The 22,280-nt window shown below is 57.9% G+C and overlaps 2 protein-coding genes across 2 annotated transcripts; both read right to left on the bottom strand.

Moving 5' to 3' along the window:
• Positions 1-8,778: 8,778 nt before the first annotated feature.
• Positions 8,779-15,818, bottom strand: LAG3 (lymphocyte activating 3). The gene is made up of 8 exons (XM_027093113.1): positions 14,085-15,818; positions 13,631-13,778; positions 12,984-13,243; positions 12,060-12,323; positions 11,387-11,662; positions 9,629-9,871; positions 9,220-9,347; positions 8,779-8,947 (listed from the first exon to the last, which is right to left on the bottom strand). The coding sequence occupies exons 1-8, from the start codon at positions 14,140-14,142 to the stop codon at positions 8,843-8,845; spliced, it is 1,482 nt and encodes a 493-aa protein (XP_026948914.1). The 5' UTR covers positions 14,143-15,818; the 3' UTR covers positions 8,779-8,842.
• Positions 15,819-15,928: 110 nt separating this feature from the next.
• Positions 15,929-20,623, bottom strand: PTMS (parathymosin). Its single transcript, XM_027093114.1, has 5 exons — positions 20,113-20,623; positions 17,099-17,170; positions 16,857-16,932; positions 16,655-16,716; positions 15,929-16,484 (listed from the first exon to the last, which is right to left on the bottom strand). Exons 1-5 carry the CDS (start codon positions 20,155-20,157, stop codon positions 16,434-16,436), a joined length of 306 nt encoding a protein of 101 aa, XP_026948915.1. The 5' UTR covers positions 20,158-20,623; the 3' UTR covers positions 15,929-16,433.
• Positions 20,624-22,280: the final 1,657 nt, after the last annotated feature.

Here is a 22,280-nt window from a genome sequence, read left to right as displayed (position 1 = left end):
GATGTGTTCAAACGGAGAGACAGGAAGCCTGGTAGTGAGGCTCCTCCACGCCCCAGGCCTGGGCCAGCCCCCAGCGTCACCACCTGGGGCTGGGGTCCCCACCCCCTGCTTCTTGGGGAAGTTGTCAAAATGAAAATGGCAAAGTCAAGGGAAAAACATCTGTAGAACCCGGCCAGAGCCCAGAGCGTCACTGCGTTTCTCATTGAGTAGCGAGAAAAAGGGTCACTGTGCTTTTCGTTGGGTGGCAAGAAAAAGATTGTATCAGTGATGCTACAGTCTGGCCTGGGCTTCAGGGAAAGCAGACGTGGGAGGCGGGGAGATAGAGGGTCTACGATAGCCGTTGTGGTCAGCCCCACACAGCCCCTGGCTCCAGGGCCCTGAGGACATTTGTTCAGGGGGGGCTTCTGGGGCTCCCTCCCCAGGGGCATTATAGTTGGGCCCGTGTAGCAGAAAGGGCCTGGGCTGAGGCATTTCAGACACCCAGAGTGACCATGGACCAGGCTCCTTTCCTCTGGGCCTTCGTCTCTGGCCAACCCTCAAATGTTTCTCTCTGGTCCAGACCTCTCATGAGCGCCAAATGGGGGTATCCGTCTGCCCATTGGGTTTCTCCGTTTGCATGCTCATCAGACATAGCAAACTCAATGCATCCCAAACCAAATTCATCCCCTGAATACTACTACCCTCCAAGCCTACTTCTTTTTTTTTTTTTTTTTTTTTTTTTTTTGCGGTACGCGGGCCTCTCACTGTTGTGGCCTCTCCCGTTGCGGAGCACAGGCTCCGGATGCACAGGCTCAGCGGCCATGGCTCACGGGCCCAGCCACTCCATGGCATGTGGGATCTTCCCGGACCGAGGCATGAACCCGTGTCCCCTGCATCGGCAGGCAGACTCTCAACCACTGTGCCACCAGGGAAGCCCCCAAACCTACTTCTTGTTCCAGTTTCCCACTCAGTGAGGGCTCCACCACCCACCAAGCTGCTCAAGCCCAAGGAACTGGGTGTAATCTCTGACTCCTTCCTCACCCGCCCCCTCCCATGTATTTATTGACCAATTCCCCCAGACGTTACCTTCTAAGCAGCTCTGACGTCTGTCCAAGTCACTCTGCCCACCACCACCACTCCAGTCCACAGTTCCATCATCATCCTTCACCTGGACCACAGCTCCTGCCTCCTCATTGGCCTCCTGGCCTCTCCATTCTACCTTCCTCCAGGCCATCCTCTGCACAGCAGCCTGAGTGGTCCTTCCAATATGCGCGTGTCATCACGGCATTCCCTTACTATGAACAAAAGTGGCTAGTTCAGGGCTTCCCTGGTGGCGCAGTGGTTGAGAGTCCGCCTGCCGATGCAGGGGGCACGGGTTCGTGCCCCGGTCCGGGAGGATCCCACATGCTGTGGAGCTGCTGTGCCCGTGAGCCACGGCCGCTGAGCCTGCGCGTCCGGAGCCTGTGCTCCGCAACGGGAGAAAATAAACATAACATTGTAAATCAACTATTCTTCAATAAAATAAATTAAAAAAAAAAAAAAAAAAAAAAGTGGCTAGTTCAGCTTGCAAGTGCAACTATTAATACAAGTGTTTCTATTGATACAACCATTGTGCTTTATTTGCAGCCAAAGCACTTTCTGCTACTTCCCATTTCATAACACAGTGTACCCAAGGGTTGAGAGTTAATACAATTAATATTTATTTACTGCTTCATCAAGTGCATTCTAAAGTGAAACTGGCATTAATTTTTTCTTCTTTTTTTACTGCAAGTGCCTGGCGGTGGAGAGCACGATGACCATAGCAGGGTTTGACACCATGACCTTGATTTGTGCTAAGGCAGCAGTCTAACCCAGATTTTGCAACATCACTGTAATGTCAACATAGTGACAAAGGTAAATAATGTCCTATTATTTTTATGAAAATGGTTTGACCTGGCAACCCCCGCTCCCCAAAAGGGTCTCAGGGACCCCCATGGGCCACACGTTGAGAATCACCAAACTGGAAAACTTGTCTCCACTCTTTAGATCTTAGCTCTCTCTCTGCACAGACCTTTAGTTGTCCCCCAAATCTGTTTTCTCCTTCTTCCTTAGTAATAGAACCCTCGATTTTTAGCTGAGCTCATTGTTGCCCAGATTTCAGTGATATTTCCCAGCCTCCCTTGCAGCTGGGTATGGCTAAATGACTCGGGTTTGGTTAATGGAAGTAAGAGCAAGTGTTAGGTGCAACCTCTAAGGCTTGTCCTTCAAGGGAGAGGGTGTGTCCTCCTTCAGGCAGGAATGCAAACATCCTTCCTGTGTACCGCCTGCCTGCTTTTCTCATTTACATGACTGAGCAGGCTCCTGTAGGCATTTAAGATTATAACCCCTGACCTGGCCCAGTTCTCTCCATTCATTGGTATATTCAACAAGTGTGCGGTGTTTAACAGCCCAAGGCACGCTGCTGGGGCCCGGGGGTGTGATGTTCAGTAAGATAGACATGGTGACACGGACACTAAACATTTAATAATTCCATCACAACTGGATAAGTGCCACAAAGGGAGAAGCACAGAATGTTGGGACAGCTTATCATAGGGAACCTTATTGCAACTGGGAGGTTGAGAAAGGCTTCCACGGGAAGCATAGATCAGTAACCACTGGGCTCTGCTCTCAGTGAAAGAAAATTCCACATAACAGAGGCTGGAATGAGACTGAAGTTGATTTCTCCCCTGAAGGAAGCCTGGAGGCGGGTGGTCCAGAGGTGAGGGTTGTGGGGTGAGGAACAGCACACCCTCATCCTCCGCGTGACCCCTCCTCCTAGTCTGAGAAGGCTGCTCAGGCGTCCCAGTTGAATGAAGGTTCCCTTGTGGTAAGACCTCCCAGTACCCTGTGCGGCTTCTCCCTTGGAAGCACTTATCCAAGTGAAACAATTATGAAATTGTCGTTTAGTGTCTGTCTCACGGGCTACAGTGGTGACCACATCTGTCTTACTTAGCACCCAGCAGAGAGCCTGGGGCCTGGTAGACTCTTAATACTTGTCGAATACTTTTTAAAATATTAAGTTGTATTGATACTGATTGATTTTAAATATATGGTGGTAATAGATACATCCCATAAAATTTACCATTTTAACCATTTTTAAGTGTTCAGTTCTATGCCATTAAGTACGTTCATGTTATTGTACAACCTTCACCACCATCCATCTCCAGAACTTTTTCATCTTCCCCCACTGAAACTCTGTCCCTCTTAAATGCAAACTCTCTGTTCCCCCCTCCCCCCAGCCCCTGGCTGTTGAATACTTCCTGAATGAATGAATGCAGAGGGGCTAGAGAAAGGCTTACAGACTTAAATGCCTATAGGAGCCTGCTAAGCACTATAACTGAGAAAAGCTGGTAGTAAACATTAGGGAGGGGTGAAGACTGAGGTAAAAAGAGGCCCTGCCTCAGCTACTGAGGGCAGCTACTAACCACACAGCTCCAGCTGAGCTGACAGTAGAGGTTGTACCAGAACGTGAACCCAGAGTCGCCAGCTCTGCCAACATTTCAACAGAAGGTGGAAAACCAGACATTTATGTAATATCTCCTAATTTTAATGTTGGCAACTAATTCTGTGTTTTGTTCTAACACTGAATAAATCACACAAAGCATTCCAAGGGCTGGATCTAGCTCAGGGCCCACCAGTTTGCAACTGATGTACCAGATGGACGGTGTGATGCCACCCAGCTCTTGGGTCTGTGGCCTGTGAAGATGGGTTCCCAAGAACCAATGCCTCCCTCTGGGGTTTTCAAGCAGGAAAAGAAAAGGGGAAGAGACAGCAAGTTTATATTGAACATGTAGAACTGCTGTGTGCTTTATATGGTTGTGTATTTTATTTAATCCTTACAGCAATGATCGGGCATAAGTATTATTTTCCAGACCATACAGATGAGGAAACTGAGGCCCGAAAAGTTTAAGAGAATCACTAACAGTCGCAAAGCTGGTAACTACCCCTGATGGCACTAGGATTTGAACTTACCTGCTTGGCCCCTAGTCCCTGGATGGTCCCCCTCACCCTACTGCCTCTCCTCTGCAGTAAGAAAGGCTAGGAGGACTTCCCTGGTGGCACAGTGGTTAAGAATCCGCCTGCCAATGCAGGGGACACGGGTTGGAGCCCTGGTCCGTGAAGATCCCACATGCCGTGGAGCAACTAAGCCCGTGCGCCACAATTACTGAGCCTGTGCTCTAGAGCCCAAGAGACACAACTACTGAGCCCATGTGCCACAACTACTGAAGCCGTGTGCCTAGAGCCCGTGCTCCACAACAAGAGAAGCCACCGCAGTGAGAAGCCCGCGCACCGCCACAAAGAGTAGCCCCAGCTCGCAGCAATTAGAGACAGCCGGTGCGCAGCAACGAAGACCCAACGCAGCCAAAAATAAATAAATAAAATAAATTAAAAAAGAAAGGCCAAGATGAAGGGGGAAGGGCAAGATAGGGGTAGGTGGTTAAGAGATACAAACTACTATGTATAAAATAAATAAGCACAGGGAAATATAGCCATCATTTTGTAATAACTTTAAATGGAGTATAATCTATAAAAATATTGAATCACTATGCTGTACACCTGAGACTAATATAATATTGTAAATCAACTATACTTCAATTAAAAAAAAAAAGAAAGGTCAGGATGAGGCGGCGGGAAGTCTTCTCCCACAGCAATGGAGGGGGTAGGAGGCCAGTGACCTCATCTGGGGCTTCTGAGGCTTGGCGTCACCAGGATCCCTCACATCTAGAGAGAGATTTTCCATTTTCAAAGCACTGTCACATACATTAGCATATGCCAGACCTTTTCAGCACGTATTACTATCCTCATTTTACAGAAGAAGAAACCGAAGTTAAGCTCTCTGCCCCATTATATGACAGTAGGCACGGAGCATGGGGGTTTCCAGAAGTCTCCTGGTTCCTGAGACAAAGCTATTTTTGCCGCGTGTATTTTGTCTCCAGGCTGGAGGTGCGGGGGTAGACCGGGGGGGAGCAAGAGATGGAGGCAGAGGGTAGCCAGCACCCAGGCTGCTGACAGAGTGTTGGGGACCAGGCTGTGGGAGGAGGGGTGGGGCCGCCTGTGGAGCAGGGAGGTTGGAAGCCCCAGGTGCAGTCCTGTGGTGGCCTCCTCACCAGAGCAGCTGCAGTGGCACCCTCCACAGCCTCGGCAAAGCGGGTGCGAGTGGGGCTTGGGGAGGGGGGAGGGGGGGGGGGAGGGGGGGGGGGGGGGGGGGGAGGGGAGAGGGGCACAGAGGCTGTTCTCTGGGAAGCAGAGTTCTGCAGGGCTGAGTCACCTCCACCCAGGCCACATTCCCCCCGGTTCCACGACCACTTTCTACAACTCCCAGAGGGTGGTTGCAAGGCCTCCCGCCCCATGGGAGGTATGAGCAGGCAAATTTCAGAGCCCAGCCTGGGCTCAGCCAGCTGGCACCTGCAGGCCCTGGAGAAACTGTCAGCCACAGAGTGGAGCAGATAGAACCCATCCCCACCCGAAACTCATTCCCTTCAAAGGTCGAACCCCACCTTGGGGTGGGCCCGAGCAGGGAAAGCTAAGCGCACCTCCTTTGGGGGAGGGGTAACAGCAGGAGCCCAGGCCTAGTACCCTGGCTGCTGCGGGAGGTGAGGCTGGGACCTTTGTGGGGCTGCCCTGCCCCGTGGAGATGAGAAGACCAGATCAGGGGTGGGGGACACACCGGCAACGGTGACCACAGGCCTGAAGGCGCACAGTATGGCCTCTTGCCTGACACGCTGGACTGGGCAAAGCTCTGGACCTCGTTTGGCCTCCAGAACTTCTGGAGGAGGCTGTCAGGTCCCTGGCAGGGCTGGGGGTGGAGGTCCTCAGAGAGGCCTCTTCCCCCTCTTGGCCTATGTCTCTTTCGGGCACTGTTCCCCACCATGATAGTGGGGTGCAACATGGCCCCCGCGATTGCTGCTGCCTTCACCTCACACCCTCATGCTGTCCCCGACACTGTACGAGCATGGGCTCTGTGGCCAACAGAAAACGGCAGAAGGGATGGCATGTCACTCTCCAGATTAGGTTGTAAAGACATGGTAGTGTTCGTCTTGCTAGGTCATGGGCAGCCCTGTGAAGAGGCCCACGTGGGGAGAGACCAACGCCCCTGGCGGGCAGCCACCTGAGGGAACTTTTCACCACCAGATCCTCCAGCCCAGCCCAGCCTTCAGATGCCTACAGCCCTGGCCCAAATCGTGGCAGAAACCCCCGTAAGAGACCCGCACCAGAACTACTCAGCCAGGCTGCTTCCAGATTCCTGAACTTGTGAGATAATATCTTTACTCTCTTACATTACTGCGTTTGGGGGTGGTTTGTTACGTAGCAGTAAATAACTAATACACCCCCTTCCCTTTTTTTTGGCTGTGCCGCGCGGCTTGTGGGATCTCAGTTCCCTACCAGGACTTGAACCCAGGCCACAGGGGGGAAAACCCGGAATCCTAACCACTAGGCCACTAGGGTGCTCCCCTCCCTTCCTTTTTAACGAGGACCTAAGACGATTCCCCCTCCCCACAACCCCCATGAGCTCCCTGCCTCCTTGCCACCCTTTCCCCTCCAGGACCCCAACCTGGAATGTCAGTTTGCAGATAAACTTGGTGAAACAGGATGAATTGATCTCACTCCCTGGACCCTAAGAGGACACGGAAAGGGCTGGAGGTTCTCTTGCTGGATTGGGAGTGGGGTTCAGGGCCAGAGAGGCAGGAGCAGGAAAGTGACCCTGCCCCCAGGAGAGATCCCACAGAGACAGGCCGAGAATTAATCAAAGGAGCACCGAGAATTAATCAAAGGAGCACCGTATACACAAGCCCCCTGCCCCCATTTCCTTCCGCTCTCTGCTCTTCTCTTCCTCAGTGGGTGGAGGAACAGGTGGCCTCTGTCCCCTCCCTGTCCCCTTTGTGCATGAGCGCGGGGACGTCCCTGCACAGAGCCTGTGCATCCTCAGTGACTCCTCTCAGAAGCCCAAAGGGCAGAGGGTGTCACCTCGTAGAGAGGAAGAATGTCACCCACAGAACTTTCCAGGAAACCCCTGCTCCATTAAAGCCTGGTGGCTTTCACCACAGCTGTGGAGAGCAGGCTGTGGGCAGAGCTAAGGAGTCTCCTTGGCAGCGCCCCTAGCCCACAGCAAAGGGGGTAGATAGTGCTTTGAAGGCCGCTCAGAGGGGCTTCAGGCCTTCCCTTACAGTGCGACCGTCCCTGGCGAGCCCCAGAGCCTCCTTTCTGTGCCCCTGTGTCCCTGCCTATGACGAGACAAGGGTCACCACCATCCTAAGGCTGGGAACCTCAGATGGCCTCAAATGGGTCATTATTCCGGCCCCTCCCCGCCAGGGCTCTGCACGGAATGGAGGTGCTCCTCTCCCCATTCTGTCCCCAAGTCTCTGGCCATTGTGTCTCCACGGGGCAGGTCTTCAGCTTCATGGTTCGTGTCTGTGTCACTGCACACAGCACACAGGCTCGGGGGACAGTGGCAGGGCCTTTGCCACATCCTGTGTCTGTGCACCCCCCCATTGGCGCCTGTAGACCAGCTCCCACCCACTTGCAGTGTGTTCTCCCTCCAGTCCAGGGTGACAGCTCCCTCAGCCCAAGTCCAGAGCCCTGCAAACACTGCAGGCGGAGGGCTGGGTCCCTGTGTGTGTGTGTGTGTGTGTGTGTGTGTGTGTGCTCTGCTAAAGCACCGTCTGCCCCACCCAGAGAAATGTTCCCTCCTAGAGAGACAGACAGACAGAGCAAGGAGGCGATCAGGCTCGTGGGTCTCCTCCTCCTTCACGAATGGATGCTCAGCACACCCACAGATTTCGAAGCCCTCGTATTATCCCATATCTGCACAACCCCTTTGGGTGCATTATCCTCCTGGTCCCATTTCGTAGATGAGGAAACTGAGGCTCAAGGAGACGAGCTCTGGTCACATCAGCACAGCCGGGACCAGAAGCCAGGGGTCCGGACTCCTGAGGCGTTAGCAGCAGCCAGGGTCTGGGTGTCTGTTCTCTTCCCCACGTGGGGCACTTTGTCCCCAGGACTCCCCTGTGTCAGACTTGGATCATAACTTTGCCAGGGCCAGGGTGATCTGTCCTGAGGGTGTACAGGGCGGGAGACAGTTGCTGGGTGCGCTCTCATGCGCGGACCACGGAGAGTGCAGTCACAAAGGTAGAGCCAGCCCACGGGGCATCGGGGCTGCCTGGTCCCCGGTCCCCACACTGCTAATCTGCCTCAGCCTGCCCTGTGACCCTGTGGTGTGTGACAAACAGAGACCACTGGGTGGCAGTGTGCGCTCGTGCCTGCGACCAGACAGGTCGCCCAGGGCTGCGGAATATAGGGGTGAGGCGGAGGCTGCCACCCAGAAAGGTTGCGAGACCCCATCTCGGGAGGACTCGACCCGGCAGGGCTGAGTGTGTGTGTGTGTGTGTGTGTGTGTGTGTGTGTGTGCGTGTGTGCGCGCGTGCGTGCGCTGCCGCCAGAGGGCCAAGGACAGTGCTGAGGTATGGCGTGCGTGGGGTGGGCCTGAGGGCAAAATATAAAGGAAACCGGGCAGCCGGAGCAGCGTGAGCAGAAGGACGGAGGAGACGGCTGGAGGGGTGAGGGGTGAGGGCTGCCCGGACCTTCAGGGAAACGACTCCCCAGGAGAAAGAAAGAGCAAGACAGACACCAGGAAGAAAGAATCACGAAGAAACCAGGAACGGAAAAGGGGAAGATGCACGACTGCCTGGGGAAAGTAGGTCAGAAGGCCAGGGTGTGAGAAGGGAGCCCAGAGGCTGGGGAGAGGCAGAACCTTCCCTGGGCAAGAAGGGGCCGGACTCAGGCTTGCTGCTGACGGGGAGTTTATTTGCACTGAAGTGCGGAGATGCAGGGGCTGCCCGGCTCCAGCTCAGGGCTGCTTCAGCTGCGGCTGCGGCTCCGGATCCTCTGTCTTGCCCTGAGGCTGAGGTGGGTGAGTCCCATGCTCTAAGGCAGAGAATCTGCTTGGTCGCCACTGTGGGAAGACAGACACAGAGGGTAGGAGGAAGAGGAGGGGGAAGGGAAAGGGAATAAGCTATTCCTTCCCAGGCCCCTCCCTGCCCATATGGTCCCAGGCCTTCCCTCAGCCCCTCCTTTGGTTCCTTCAGGCACAAGGGGTCCCTGGAGTGCAGAGACTCATGGAGAGGGGGCTCTGAGGGCAAGTTCAGGGGTCAACCTTGCTCATCTACGTGAGGAAGGGGTGCCAGACAGCACACCGAGGACTGGGGAGGGGGGCTCCCGGCTCACCCGTCTTCTCCGAAGGTGAAAGCTAAAGGCTCCAGTCACCAACACGAGGAGGAAGAGGATCCCAAGGATGAGGAGAGGAAGGCGGCCTGTTTCCCAGGCCCCCGGGGCTGCCCCGGAACGTTGGGCGCCTACGGAGAGAGGTCAGGATTGCAAGAGCCATAGGGTCATGGCCGGAAGGACACCCTGCCACACCCCCACATGTTACCGGCAATGAGACCCGGAGAGTTTAAGGCGCTCGTCCAGGGTCACTCAGCTAATTATTGGCAGAAGTGGGTCAGGCCTAGACAGGAGCTGGAGGTCAGCTCCCTGACTGGAGAGAAAGAGCGAGCGCGGTGTGGGGAGGAGGTCTGGAAGTGGGATGGAGGTGACTGGTCTGGAGTTGGGGCTATGGCGCTGTGGGGTCTCGGACCTGGGCGGGACAGCTCAGTGAGATATACGGCGGTCCCGAGAAGCCTCTGCCCCTGGTACAGACGGCACTGCCAGGGCTGAGAAAGGAGCCTGGCCTCCGGCATCAGCAGCCAGGGGCCTGCGGAGGTCCTGCGAGACCGCTCGTCCAGGGGGCTCCACACAAAGTGTTCTCGTCCAGATGCCGGAGTCACCTCACAAAGCAGTTTTCTCAGGTTGCCAGGTGATCCATGGGATTTGGGAGTCACTGAAAAAATTAAAGGAAAGAGATCTTTGGGGGCCCCGACCCCCTTACATGAAAGCCTAGGCCCGACTCCCAAGTCGCAATTGCCTTGACTCACCTGGGCTCTGATTGGGTGAGGTGGAGGGGAGGAGATCAGGGTCATGGCCACGTTAATCTTATCAAGACAAAGCTCTGGTCAGATCACTCTGCTGCCCCCAAACTTTCCAGGCTCCCTACTGCCTTCGGGGGATGGCCCGAAGGATCACGTGACAAATATTTCAGATTCCTTTCCATGACTTTCTACTCAAACGCTCAGAACCACCCCCCCCCCCATCGTTCAGGTGAGCTGGCCTCCCGGAAACCTTGCACTTTTCCTGCTTCCATGCTGTGGCTCACATCTGTGTCCCCCAAATGCATTCTAGCCCCATTTCTGAATGTCTAGAGGACAGATCAACCGATCTAGGGACAGAGCAACTCGAAGCTGTGCGGTGGGGATGGGCAGGAGGAGAAAATGGATGAATGGCCTGGAGCTGAGCATGGCGTACAGGCCCCTGAAGGTTTGCTGGCACAGACACCTGAGTTTAGCCCCAAGTCTAGCACTTCCCAGCTCTGTGACTTTGGGAAAGTTCCTTCTCTGTAAAACAGGGACAACAATCTCTCTCCCACTGAGGTGTCATGCAGATAGCTTGGAAAACGGACTCGACAGTGGACCCTCAAGAAGACCTTGGACAGAAAGAACTGGTAGGCTGTGGTAACTGACTGGGAAGGAGGAAGTTGAGGATGAGTAGGACACGAGTGGCTGACGGGAAGGTGACTTAGCAAGAGGACTGGGTGCGAGGAAAAGATGGGGCTCAGAGTGAGGCTGAGGTGTGGGTACCATATCTACGTAGAGATACCTGGGAAGCAGGTGGAAATCCAGCACTGGTCTTCAGGAGATGTGTTGTTGGCAGATTCATTTATTCATTCAACCAATGTACATTATTAAGTGCCTACTTTGTGGAGCTATTTAGTGGCATAGGTGAGTACGGCAGACACAACCAAGCGGTGATAGTTACCGATCAATCAGCACATACCTTCTGAGTTTGTTTGGTTTTTTTCTTCTATGTTTGTTTTATACTGTCTTGAAAAGCCCTCGCTCAGTAAATATTTGCTGACTAAGGGACGGATTTATTCATTCCTCCCCAATCCAGGCCACTTCCTGCGACTTTAACCCAGGCCCTGGCTCCAAAGTGGACACGGGTTCTTGAACTATATTCCACTTCTCTTGAACCATTCAAACTTCTGCCACCTCTCCTTCTAACTTCTCTGACCCTCCCCTCAATTCAGAGCAGGGGAGTCCCTTACGGAAGAGTGGAACATTCATCCAGTGACTCAGGGGAGGTTTTCAGTTTCTGTTCGTTATATGGGGGCGAAAAAACAGGAGGCCACAAGGGGCATCCCCCTGCAACTTGTGCCCAGTGGCCTGGCATCATGAGGCGGACTTGCCCAGTCTTTGCCCAGCTAGCCTTCCCTTCCTGTCCTTTCCCACATGGGGCTGACCTGTGATGACTGCCAAAGTGACAGTGGTAGTGAGCTGCTGCCCCTGCAGGTGGACGCCGCAGGTGTAGGTCCCAGCCTGGGCCTGGCCCACAGCCTCTAGTAGAAGGGTAAAGTTGCCATGGTCTCCAGCCACCAGGAGGTCAGGGCCTCCCCCAGGAGGGGTCCATGTGGCAGTGAGGGAAGACTGGGTCTCCACACCCGGAGGCAGGTGGCAGGGCAGCTCCACCCTGGAACCAGCTCCAGCGTATACTGTCAGAGGGACTGGGGGCTCCAGGCCTGCAAAGAAAAGGGAGCCCCAAGTTACAAAGGGGCTGGAGCGCTAGGTCTGCAGGGAAGGGAGGAGGAAGGGTGAAGGAGGTGGTCCAGCTCTGAAGAGTGCTAAGGAGCAGAATAAGGTGGATGAACTGCGGGTGCTCAGAACCCCCGAATGTGCGTGGGCCAATAGGAGACCAAAGGGCGGCAAGTGAGGCTGGATGACCAAGGGAAAAGCTAGAAGGGAAAAGCCGCTGAAAGGCTGCAAAGAGAAAGAGAAAGGACTGGGACAGTGAGGCCCAGAGCAATCACAGGTGCCATCAGCTTGGTTTGGGGGCTCATAAGCCCGGGGGAGGTGACGGGGGGAAGGGGGGGCAGGAAGGGATTGTGGTCAAGGGTGAACGCAGACTGGAGGAGTTACCCAGAACAGTGAGGCTGTACGTGGTGGAGACATTGAAGCCATCTCTGTAGGTGAGGGTGCAGCCCCAGGTCCCGGAGTCCAAGGGGCTGACATGGGGCAGGAAGAGGAAGTTTCCGGCTAAGAGGTGATGGGGGGACTCCTGAACGGGGACTCTGCCTGGGTCCCGGAACCAGTGCACAGAGGCCGGGAGATCAGGGCGGCTGAAGGAACAGTTCAAAATGACGGAACTGGAGGTCCACAGAGACCCGAGGGGGCTGGCAGTCACTGCGCAAGGACAGAGAAGGTTGATCAGGCCCACTTTCCCAACACATCAGGCCAGCTAAGCTGGAAGCTCCTGGAAACAGGCACCTGGCTGTAGATCTCATTGTCTTCTCTCTCCCAACCGTCCTCCCACCCCCCCAGCCCAGGGCCTGGCCCCGGAGGTGCTTAAAATGCATACCCAGGAGTCCCCTGCCTACTTCCCCTGCCCCCTGCCTCCGGTTCCCTGGGCTCGGTCTACGCTTCCCCTTCTCCAGGCCTTGCTCGAGGATCCCCACTAAGGCCACCCCGAGCTCCAGACTACAGATGTCTCAACGGAGTCACTCCAGCCCCGCGCTCCCCCCTCGAAGGGGTGCATCCCCTCCTCCACCCTGGCACTCCCGCTGTGGGTCGGGGAGGGGAGCTCGAGGGGTGATACGATCTCTCCACCCGGCCCTCCCTACACACACGTGCTTCTCCGGGGGCACCTTCCACCCCGCAGGCAGGCTTGCCGGCCCCTTCCGCCCCTCTGCTCGGGGCTCTCCGGCAGGGCCTGGGACGCATCCTTAGAAGCACAGCCAGCCTCTGCGCAGCCCTTCCTTCCTCCGGGGCGGCGGGATATGGGGCGCCCTCCTCCTAGCCCCGTTCCCCCCCCCCCCCCCCCCCCCCCCCCCCCGCCACACCTACCCGCCGCCTGGCCCACGCGCAGACGGAGGCGGCAGGCGAGAGCGCGGTCCCCGAGGCGCACAGCGGCGTGGTACTCGCCGGCGTCGGCGCGTCGGGCCGGGCGCAGCCACAGCGAGAAGTCCCCGCGCTGGAGGCCGCGCTCATCCAGCTGCACGCGGGGCTGCAGGGGCGGCCTCCCGACGCGCAGGCCTCCGGGAGCCAGCCTAAGCACCGTGTAGCGGCGGGGCCCCGGGCCTCGCGGGGAGAGCGCCGCGGGCTCACTGGGCGGGAGAGAGATGGGACTGAGAAATGCGAGGGGAAGAAACCCCGGGGAAGAGGCCGTCCAACCACACTTTGAGGATGAGGAAGCCCACCCAAAGGAAGATCTCTGGACTGCTAACCGTCCCGTCCCCCGCTCCGGTTGGCCAGCACCATCCACTACCGGAGACAGGCAGGCGTGCTGGGGGACGCAGGTGTGAGGGAGGCAGGCTGCGGAGGAAGGGCGGGGAGGGGGGCGGGGGGCGGCAGGGGAGGCTGAGCCACTGGCTTCAGAGGGACTGACAGCTCCGGGGGAGAACACAGAGGGCTGGCTTGGGCCCGGGACTGGAAGTCTGCACGCCTTTACGGCTGGAGCTGGGGGTCTTGCTGCTGCAGTCTGGGGTGCCTACCTGTCTGGTAGATGCTGCCAAGTGACTTGTCTTGTTCGCAGAAGGCTGAGGTCCTGGAGGGGGATTGTGGGGCTGCAGGGGAGCTGGGCAGGAGCCCCCTCCTGGGCCCACACCACCGGGACCTCTGCCCCAGGGTCTGGAGCCTCCACTGGGGAGGAAAAGAGAGGCCAAGGGGAGGGGCCGTGAGCCAAAAGACTTCAACGCAGAGAAGGAGCCTCAGTGTTTTCTGAGGGAGAAACAGGGCTGAGGGAGACCTTGGCTTTCTGCCCCTTCCCTGCCAAGGGGGAGACCTAAGAGAGGCTTTGGGGGCTGAAGGACTGCCCCAAGAAAGGCGTTAGAAGAATCCACCCAATCTAAGGGCCTTGGCATCTCTGTGTGGTCATCGAGAAATCCCTCCTCACCCCCTGCTGTGGGTCTGGAGGTCAACCCTCCCAGAGGGTGGTCCCCATCTTACCTGCAGCTGCCCACAGCAGTTGCAGAAGCAGCCAGACCGGGAACCGAGCCTCCCACATCTCCTCTGAGCCCTGGGCCACACAGCCCTCCAAAGGGAAGAGGTCAGAAAGTGGGGAAGGACTGATGTTCAAGAGGGGTTCTGCAAAGAGGGTGTTGGAGAAAGAGAATCTAGAAAAAGAGGAATGGAGGCCTGGAGAGAGAGGGAGGAACCAACGACCAGGGGCTGGAATCTAGAGGAAAGCCCGGCAGATCGGGCAGCCGGAGGGTGCGGTCAGGGATGGGGTGGGGGTCCCGGGGGATAGGGCAGGGTGCTGGCAGAGAGCAGAGTGGAGGTAAGGTGGCTGTCTTGAGCTAGAGGCCCTTCTGCTGCTCCCAGGGCCCTGGCCCCTGTCCTTCTGTCTTCCCTCCACCTTTCGCACTTCCCCTCCCCGTCGCCCCCCCCAGCACCCCAGGGCTCACGGTTTCGCTTCGCAGTGGAAAGTCTGAGGGGGCTGATTCCCAGCAGCATTACCTCCACCCCTGTGATGGCGCTCCCCTTGTTTATTTCCTCAGTCCTGGGTGTCCCCACCGCCCTCTCCACTCCTCCCCCACCCTCCTGACTGTTCTCTTTCCTGAGGAACTTCTGCCCTTCTCTTCTGCCTTGAACTACCCACTTGCCCATCTCTGAGCTGCCTCCCCAGGCCCCAGTCATACGTTCTTGGCAAGTTCTTTCCTTGGTACTCATCCCCTCCCTTATTCCCTTACCTTCCCAGAACTTCATTACCCTCGTCTACCTGTCTCCCCACCCATCCAATGACTCCTAGAAGCTCTGCTGTACCCTAAGAGATGGTAGGTCTGAAGAGGGGCACCCCACACACAGGGAAAAGAATAGCTACACTGTCTTGTGCCTTCATTATGTGCTGGGCATTGTAGTGGGCACTTTGTGTACAGTAACTCATGAAATCTAATATTATCCCCCATTGTACACATGAGGAAACTGAGGCAGGCTCAGAGATTAAAGGTCAGGTAGGGAGTGCGAAGACAAAAGCTGTGTGTGTGTGTGTGTGTGTGTGTGTGTGTGTGTGTGTGTGTGTGTGTGTGTGACCCTGACCCCGGGTGAGTTACAGGTGTCTTCTCATCTTTGGGGATGAATGGTATCAGTGAATCACACACACCCCTCTACAGCTCAGACCTCTGTGTGATCAGCAGGCTCTCCCAATCCAGAGGCTCTGAACTAGGAGAGGGCAAGGGTGATACGGAAAAATGCAGACATCTTGCAGCAGGGATCCTGCCTCGGGAAAACCTGAGGCAGAACTAGGGAAGGAAGGCTGAGGCCAGAGGGGAACTCCTCCCCACGCCACCCAGCCTGCGGAGCCAGAACTTGCATTAGGCCTGGAGCCGCAAGAGGTCCTGGAGTTCTCCCTGCTTGACCAGGAAGGAGCTCACTGCTCAGTGCCAGGCAACTCTCACTCCATCCAAAGAGGCTGAGACCCAGGTCTCCTGCCCTCTCCCACTTCAGGGGCGGGACTTCCTGTTTCTGAGGCTGTTTCTTTGCCTGGTTCAGCACAATAGGGCTGGTAGCTTTCCACTGGGCTCAGCAGTGTCTAGCCCGGTGCGGGTTAGCAGGGAAGGGTGTGTGTATGGCTGGGAGGAACATCCCCAAGAATCCAAAACCGAGACGCGAGTCAGCTCTCAAAGACACCGCCCCACCCCCACCCTGTCCACCCGGAGCGCTGCTGCTCTCGTCTTCTCCCGGGGTGGGTGGTAGGAGGGTGCCGCTGGCCGATTTTTTATAGAGGGGAGGGGTCCTGATAGAATGTACCATTGGCCACCCTCCTCGCTCTGCCCGGGTAAGCAGGAGGCAGGTTAAAAACAGAAGCGCGACCGTTTCTTTATTAAATTATACAAAAAGGGGAGGGGAGGGGGGCAGCTGTGGGGCTCGGCCCCAACCCTGTTCCCACCCCGGCCTGGCGCTGTCTGAGAGAAGGGGATCTGAGGGAGACCCAGGGATCAGGCAGGGTAGGGATGGGCAGGATGTGAGGCTGGGATGCAGAGGTTAGGAAGGAGAGGCTCCCAGAGGAGGGTGGGGCTGGCTGCGGGGATGGAGGAAGAGAGGAGGGAGAGGGAGGGGGCCACTGGGGACCAGCTGGGGAGCTCAGATGGAGCAGGTCAGGAGGTGGAAGATGGCAGTGAGGATGGAGGGGGCAGTGTGTGGAGGGGCGGCACGAGAAGGCTGGGGAGAGAGAGGGCGGCAGCTCTGGCGCGGGGCCCAGAGCAGGGAGCCAGGTGAAGAGCGGCTGTGCTCGGCTGTCCCTACCCTCACCTCCAGGCCCCCGAGGGGCCTCCCACCCCCAGCCCACTGGCGGGGGGCTCATGCCGACGCCCCATTTTCTGTCTTCTGCCGCTTGGGATCCGCTTCATCCTGTGGAGAGGGAAAGAGCTGCGGTAGCCGTCACCTGGGAGAGGGACCGCCCTCTGTGCTGCTCCAGCTCCAGCCCCCGCCCTGCACCACTGGGATCTAGGTCCAAATCCAAAGGGCTCCCGGCCCTGCTGCATCCCTGACAGCCCCTCAGCCCACAACCCAGCCCAAACCTCCTCTTCGGCAGCTCTCTTCAGCGCGGGCCCTTCGTCCTCATCTTCTTCTTCTTCCTCATCTGAGGAGCCAGAAATGGGTCATTGGGGAAGGGCTGGAAGCTCCAGCAGAGACCCCCTGTGGCGGCCCTCAGCCCTGCTTCAGGTCTTCAAACCCACCCTGACGGTTCCTCTGAGCCCAGCCTTCCCTGCCCCTCCCCACCTTCCTCATCTCCTTCATCCTCCTCCTCGCCGTCCTCGGCGGTCTCTTCTTCCTCCTCAGCTCCGTTCTCCTCCTCCTGCGGACAGGAGAGGGAGGTGTCAGGATGGCCCTGTGCCTCCACCCACCGTCCCCGCCAAGGGTAAGGGGCCTGAGGGCGGGGTGGCGAGGATGGGAGGGGTCGGGGAAAGGCGGGCCCCCAGGAAGGGAGCTGGGGGCACGGTGGGCAGGTGACCCTTCTGCACCTCCACCACTTCTTTCTTTCGCTCTTTCCGGCTTGCCTTCTCCTCCACCTTCTCTTTCTTCTCCTTTAGGTCCTGCAAGAGAGAGACAGGTCACCTTCCTCTCACCACAAATGATCTGCAGCCCTTACTTAAGTCCCTCCAGGCCCGGTTCTCCCTCTGCAGTGACTTTAGAGGAGTGGGAGATGGAGAAAGTGGGCGGTGCGGCTTAGAGACTGAACAGAGGTCCCAGGGTCCTCACAGCCACAGAGGGGCTGAGACCAGACACCTTCCCCAAGACTCGAGAGAGGAGAAAAGTGATGAAGCCCGGGAAGAGGCAGCCAAGGTAAGCGCTCATCACCCCCACCAAGTTCTGCCCAACCTCACCGGCTGAAGAGTTCAGCTCAGCAAAGCAAATCCCCTCCATCTGCTCGCAGCCCTGATGCCCCACCCCCTCTGAGGTCCCTCCTTCGCCTGCCCCCTCCCTCTGCCGGCCCTGCTCTGCCTTTTGTCTACCTCTGGGGCCTTTTCCTGAGTACTCTCTCCTGGGCATCCCTCCCAGCTTCCCTCTCAGCTGCGAAAGCCTTTGTTTCTGCCTTTGTGCCCCCCTAATCCTCAGGCTCGTACCTGGCCCAACGCTACAGGAATAGGAAGAGCCCCTTTGGCACGACTCCCAGTGCCCCCTCTCACTTCTGCCCACTCCTGCCCCCAGGCAGTGCAGGTGGCTTCCTCCTCCCGACCACCCATGGTGCATGCACCAGCACGGTGTGGGCCCTGGTGTGGTGTGTGCACTGGTGTGGCAGAAGGGTAGGAGTCACCGTTGCCAGGGGGGATGTAGGGGAAGTAGGGTAAGGGAAACGTGGAAGGGAAAGACTCTGGGACCTGGTAGACGAAGAGACAGACAAGGTCTGTGTGGGCAGGATGGGAAAGTAGAGGGGAAGGTCCCTGTGTAGAGTCCCCTCCCTCCACACGGCCCCTCTCTCCTTCCCAAGACCCCAGCAGGCACACCTTTGATGTCTTGTCCTGGTGTGATGTGGCCCAGGGAGGTGCTCACAGGAGTCCCCTCTCTCGGGACACCACACCGGCCCTTCCAATTGAGATTCCAGTCCTCTCTCTACCCCACCCCTTGGCAGGCACTGTGGTGTCTCTGTGTGATCGGATCGGATCTGGTGTTGGTGTGCAACTCTGTGTATCCGATTCCATGGGGATGGAAGTTTTCTGGGTGAGTAGATCACCCTGGGAGGGTGTGTCCTTTCTGGAACAGGGTTGGGACAGGAGAGAGGTTTGGTGCTGGGTGGTTGGCCTGGAGGGACGCTCAATTCCCTTCTCCCTTTATGGGGAGCGCAAAATGCTTGCCCCTCTCACTCCAGCTAGGTTTCTTCATGCCACTTCGCTGTCCTCATTTCTCTGCCACATGGTCGGTGTGGCATTTCTACTACCTGGTGGGCTTTCCCCTACATCCTGGGCCTGGAGAGCCAGGGGATCGTCAGCTTCTCTCTGGGGGCCCCAGCACCAGGTCTGCACGGCCCTGGCCTGAGTTTCTCATCGGGGTTGATGGAGGAAAGGAGAGTGAGTGCCAGGGAGGGAGGGAGTCTACCAGAGGCCAAAGTCCAAGGGGCCGGGCCCTCTCCTCCCCTGTCTGGTCCTGTCCTTCTGGTCACTGTCCTTCCATGATCCCTTTTCCAGGAGGGTATGTGACCTAGGTCTTGTGCTAGGCAGCTCTCTGGCCTCATTTACTCAACACGGGCACACACACTGACACAGGCTGACACTGATTCACACGCACAGCTACAGAGGGGCGCCCACGCGATCCGGAGACGCACGGCCCGGTGCTTGGGCACGCTGGCACACTCTCGAGACAGCACAAGTGCCGAGCCACTCGGCACTCACAAAGCAGCCACACGGTTCCAGAACAGCTACGTCTCCACACGCACACATGTAACTGACACGGGCAGTCCCACACGCTCGCTGGATTTCAGACATACAAAGACACCTACTCAGTGAAGTCACATGCCACCGCACAGCCCACCGGAGGGCCGCTCAGCACACCTTGTCAGATCTCACACGGAGCCCCTTCTCCCACTGCCTCGAATCCCATTGGTTCCCCCTTTCACTTCACCGGCCTCCAGGAGACCTCTGTGACCTCCTCAGCAATCACCCCCCACCCAAGGTCGGGCTCCCAGCCCCCAAACCCTGGCCGAATTAATTTCCCCAAGCGACACTCAGCAGGTTCCCTAGGGAAATTAGAGAAAGGCTGGAAGAGAGGCAAGGCCGAAGGGATGGGGCCAGGGAGGGAGCTGACGGGAGCAAGGGCAGCGCGATGCAATGCCATGCAATGCTGGGCCCCAGCTTTTTCGAAGGCTGTTCCCGACCCCCTTCTGGTTTTTAGGAATTCAAGATTCTTTAAGCGTGGGGGGAGACGCTGGAGGAGGGCTATTCAGACTAAGAGAGCTGAAGGCCAGTGGACGAAGGAGTGGATTCAGATGGAAGGAAAGGAGGGAAGGAGAAAATAGACAGGCAGTAGCTGTCGGAGGAGAGAAGCAAGAGTCGGTTGGGCCTCGAGGGGAGGGGCCGAGAGGAACAGCCTCCCAGGAGAGTCCTGTTTACACCGGAGGCTCTCAAACCGCTTAGCGGAGGAAAGGTGAGGTCAGACTGGAAGGGAGGACAGGGGACGGGGCGCCGGAGAGGGGCGCGGGGGAGGGGGCAGGGTAGATGAGACGCGCAGAGCTCCGACGGTCACCGGCCGGGGTGGAGGCGCGCGAGCCGGGGCCGGAGAGGGGTGGGGACGGCGCGGGGCCGGAGCGGCCAGGCCGGGAGCCGGGCGCACGGCGCTCGGGAAGCTAGAGGGCGCTGGCGCGAGCCGCGCGGAGCGGGGCAGGCAGCGCCAGGCTGGGGCGCGGGGGGAGGGCGGAGCGGGGTCCACAGGGACCCTGCACCCGGGCAAGCAGCTTGCGGCCGTCGGGGGCGGCCTGGGGCGCACGACTGCGCGGAGCCCGGGGGGCGTGCGGAGGCCGGGCCGCTGCCGGCCCCGCCCGTACCTTGGCGCTCAACTCGGCCGCTGCCTCCACGCTCTTCTCCGACATGGTGCCGGGGCCGGGGCCGGAGCTGGCGGGGAGTCGGGGTCCCGGGGCCGGGACGGAAGGGCCCTGGACGGCGGAGGGTGGCCGCGGCCGGAACCTGGCGCGGTGGCGGCGGCGGCGGCGACAGCGGCAGCGGCGGCCGCTCGGCAAGCTGGGGCTCAGGAAGAGGCGGCAGAGGCGCGCGGGGTGGGGCGGGGGTGGGTCTGGAGCGGAGACCCGCAGGGCTGCGGCCGTCCGGAGGGCGGGCGGAAGGGCGGTGCGGGCGGTGGCCGGCGCGCTCCGGCCGCGGTCGCTCGGTCCTCGGCTCGCCGCCCCCGCACCCGCAGAGCTGCCGCCGACCAGCCGCTGCCGCCCCCGGCCAGGGAACCCGCTTATAAAGCGGCGCTGCCCGACGGGAGGGGCTTCCCAGGGGTGGGGCAGGCGGGAGCGGGGAGGAGAAGAGAGGGGAGGAGGATGAAAGCGGAGGTTGGAGAGGTGGGGATAGGAGGATGAAAGCGAGGGGAGGGAGCGCGCGAGAGGCGGGAGGGAGGACTACACCAGGAGGGGGAAATGGAGAGACTACGGTCGCGGCGAGAGGAGTGGGGCGAGGAGGTGGGAAGGAGTGGGGCGAGGAGGTGGGAAGGGGTGGGGTTCCTGCGGGGAGGTACCTCTCCGAATCCCGACCTACTGCCGGCGAATGTGGAGTGTGTCTTTTGGGGGCGGGCTGGAGGGATGGCCTGGATCTTACAGACACCCCACCAATAGCCTCGAGATTTTTGCCAAGGGGGGGGGTGGGGGGGAAGCAGATGGAAAGGCCGGGCAGGTATTAGAGAAACCAAAAGCTTAAAGAGGAGGAAGAGGGCGGGAGCTACTTACACATCTCGCTGGATTTCCCCTCTCCTGCGGCATCTACGTTCCCTGGGTGGCCTTGGGAGGGGTTGAGAGAGCAGAAAGGGCCGCCCACCCTCCGTCCAGCCCTAGGCTGACTTTTGTGACCCCTGCTGGGTTCCTCCCTTCCGGGCTCTCGCTTGTGATCTGAGGGGAGTCAGAGGCCTTCCAATCTCCTTTCCCCTTTTCCATCTTCGACTTTTCTTCTTTGCCCATCCCACCTCACTTTTCTTTGCCTGGTCCTTCTATCTCCATCCCTCCTCATCCATTTCTGTCTCACAACTCTCTTCTTCTGTCGCCCCTTCTCCACTTCTCACTTGCCCTCTTCTACCTTCCATCTCTGCCTTCCCTCTCTCTCCAGACAACACTGTTCTTGTCTCATCTGAGTCTGTCACCCGGCCCTATATCCTTAGCTGATTTTCCTCAACTCCTCTTCATGTCCTTATTTCCCACATTTTCCCTCTCTTGGTCTTTCTCTTTCCTCTGCTGCCATCTTCCCCAGCCTTTCTGGATGATATCTGCTTCCTTTGCAGGGGGTTCCAGCCCACACTGTTCCACACACCCTCAGCTCCTCTCCTTCAGTCTCAGTATCTTTGGGTCATTTTGAGAAGCTTGGGGTTTCAGGAGGGGACAGGAGACCTGGGGTGTGTAGCAAAGGTCAGGAAGGTGGATGGAATGGAAGGCTAGGGTTTGGAAAAAGGTATCTTTGGTGTATGTGCACTCCTGTATTTGTCTATCATTAGTCTTCATCTTTTTATCATTTTCATTTTCTTTATAAAAAAAGACATAACTGACCAATCATCACCATTTAGTCTTTGAGTGCTTAAATACCCCATCTTTTGGTCCCTTGGTGTCCACACCTCCTAATTTCTCTTTCGACTCTTCTATCAGTTTCTCAGTCTCTGTCTCCTCAGAAATCTTGGAGCCCCACCCAGGTTTCTCCTTGCCGACTTCTGTCCATCTTTCCCTGAGATCTTTCCATCTCTGTCTCTGTTTCTCTTGACATACTCGCTGATGTCTTTAGCGATCTCTGACCCTCTCTATCTCTGTACTCTCTTGCTTCATTTATCTCCCTCTCCCCCCTCCCCCCCCCCCCCCCCCCCCCCCCCGCCCAGTCTCCCTGTCTCGCTCCCTCCCCGTCAGTCTCTTTCCTCTCCCTCCCCCCCTCCTTTCCTCTTCCCCCCTTCTCCACCTAGCAGCCCCGCCTGCTGTCTCGGACACCCTGCTGGGCTCTTACCCTGTTGCCCTGGTAACCGCCC

The sequence above is a fragment of the Aethalodelphis obliquidens genome, unplaced genomic scaffold (assembly GCF_003676395.1).
Source record: "Aethalodelphis obliquidens isolate GAN/ISIS:26980383/991018 unplaced genomic scaffold, ASM367639v1 scaffold83, whole genome shotgun sequence".
NCBI classification, from domain to species: Eukaryota; Metazoa; Chordata; class Mammalia; order Artiodactyla; family Delphinidae; genus Aethalodelphis; species Aethalodelphis obliquidens.
Note: the sequence above shows the minus strand (reverse complement) of the source record. Positions and strands in the feature narration are given on the sequence as shown.

Coding starts and splice junctions, on each gene's coding strand:
- LAG3 (XM_027093113.1), bottom strand. CDS start 14,142: ATGTGGGAGGCTCGGTTCCCGGTCTGGCTGCTTCTGCAACTGCTGTGG. Junction 11,663..12,059: donor GTACAGCCTCACTGTTCTGG/GTAACTCCTCCA, acceptor TTTTCTTTGCAG/GCCTGGAGCCCCCAGTCCCT. Junction 8,948..9,219: donor TTCACCTTCGGAGAAGACGG/GTGAGCCGGGAG, acceptor GTCTTCCCACAG/TGGCGACCAAGCAGATTCTC.
- PTMS (XM_027093114.1), bottom strand. CDS start 20,157: ATGTCGGAGAAGAGCGTGGAGGCAGCGGCCGAGTTGAGCGCCAAG. Junction 17,171..20,112: donor CGGCCGAGTTGAGCGCCAAG/GTACGGGCGGGG, acceptor TCTCTCTTGCAG/GACCTAAAGGAGAAGAAAGA. Junction 16,717..16,856: donor GGATGAAGGAGATGAGGAAG/GTGGGGAGGGGC, acceptor CTGGCTCCTCAG/ATGAGGAAGAAGAAGAAGAT.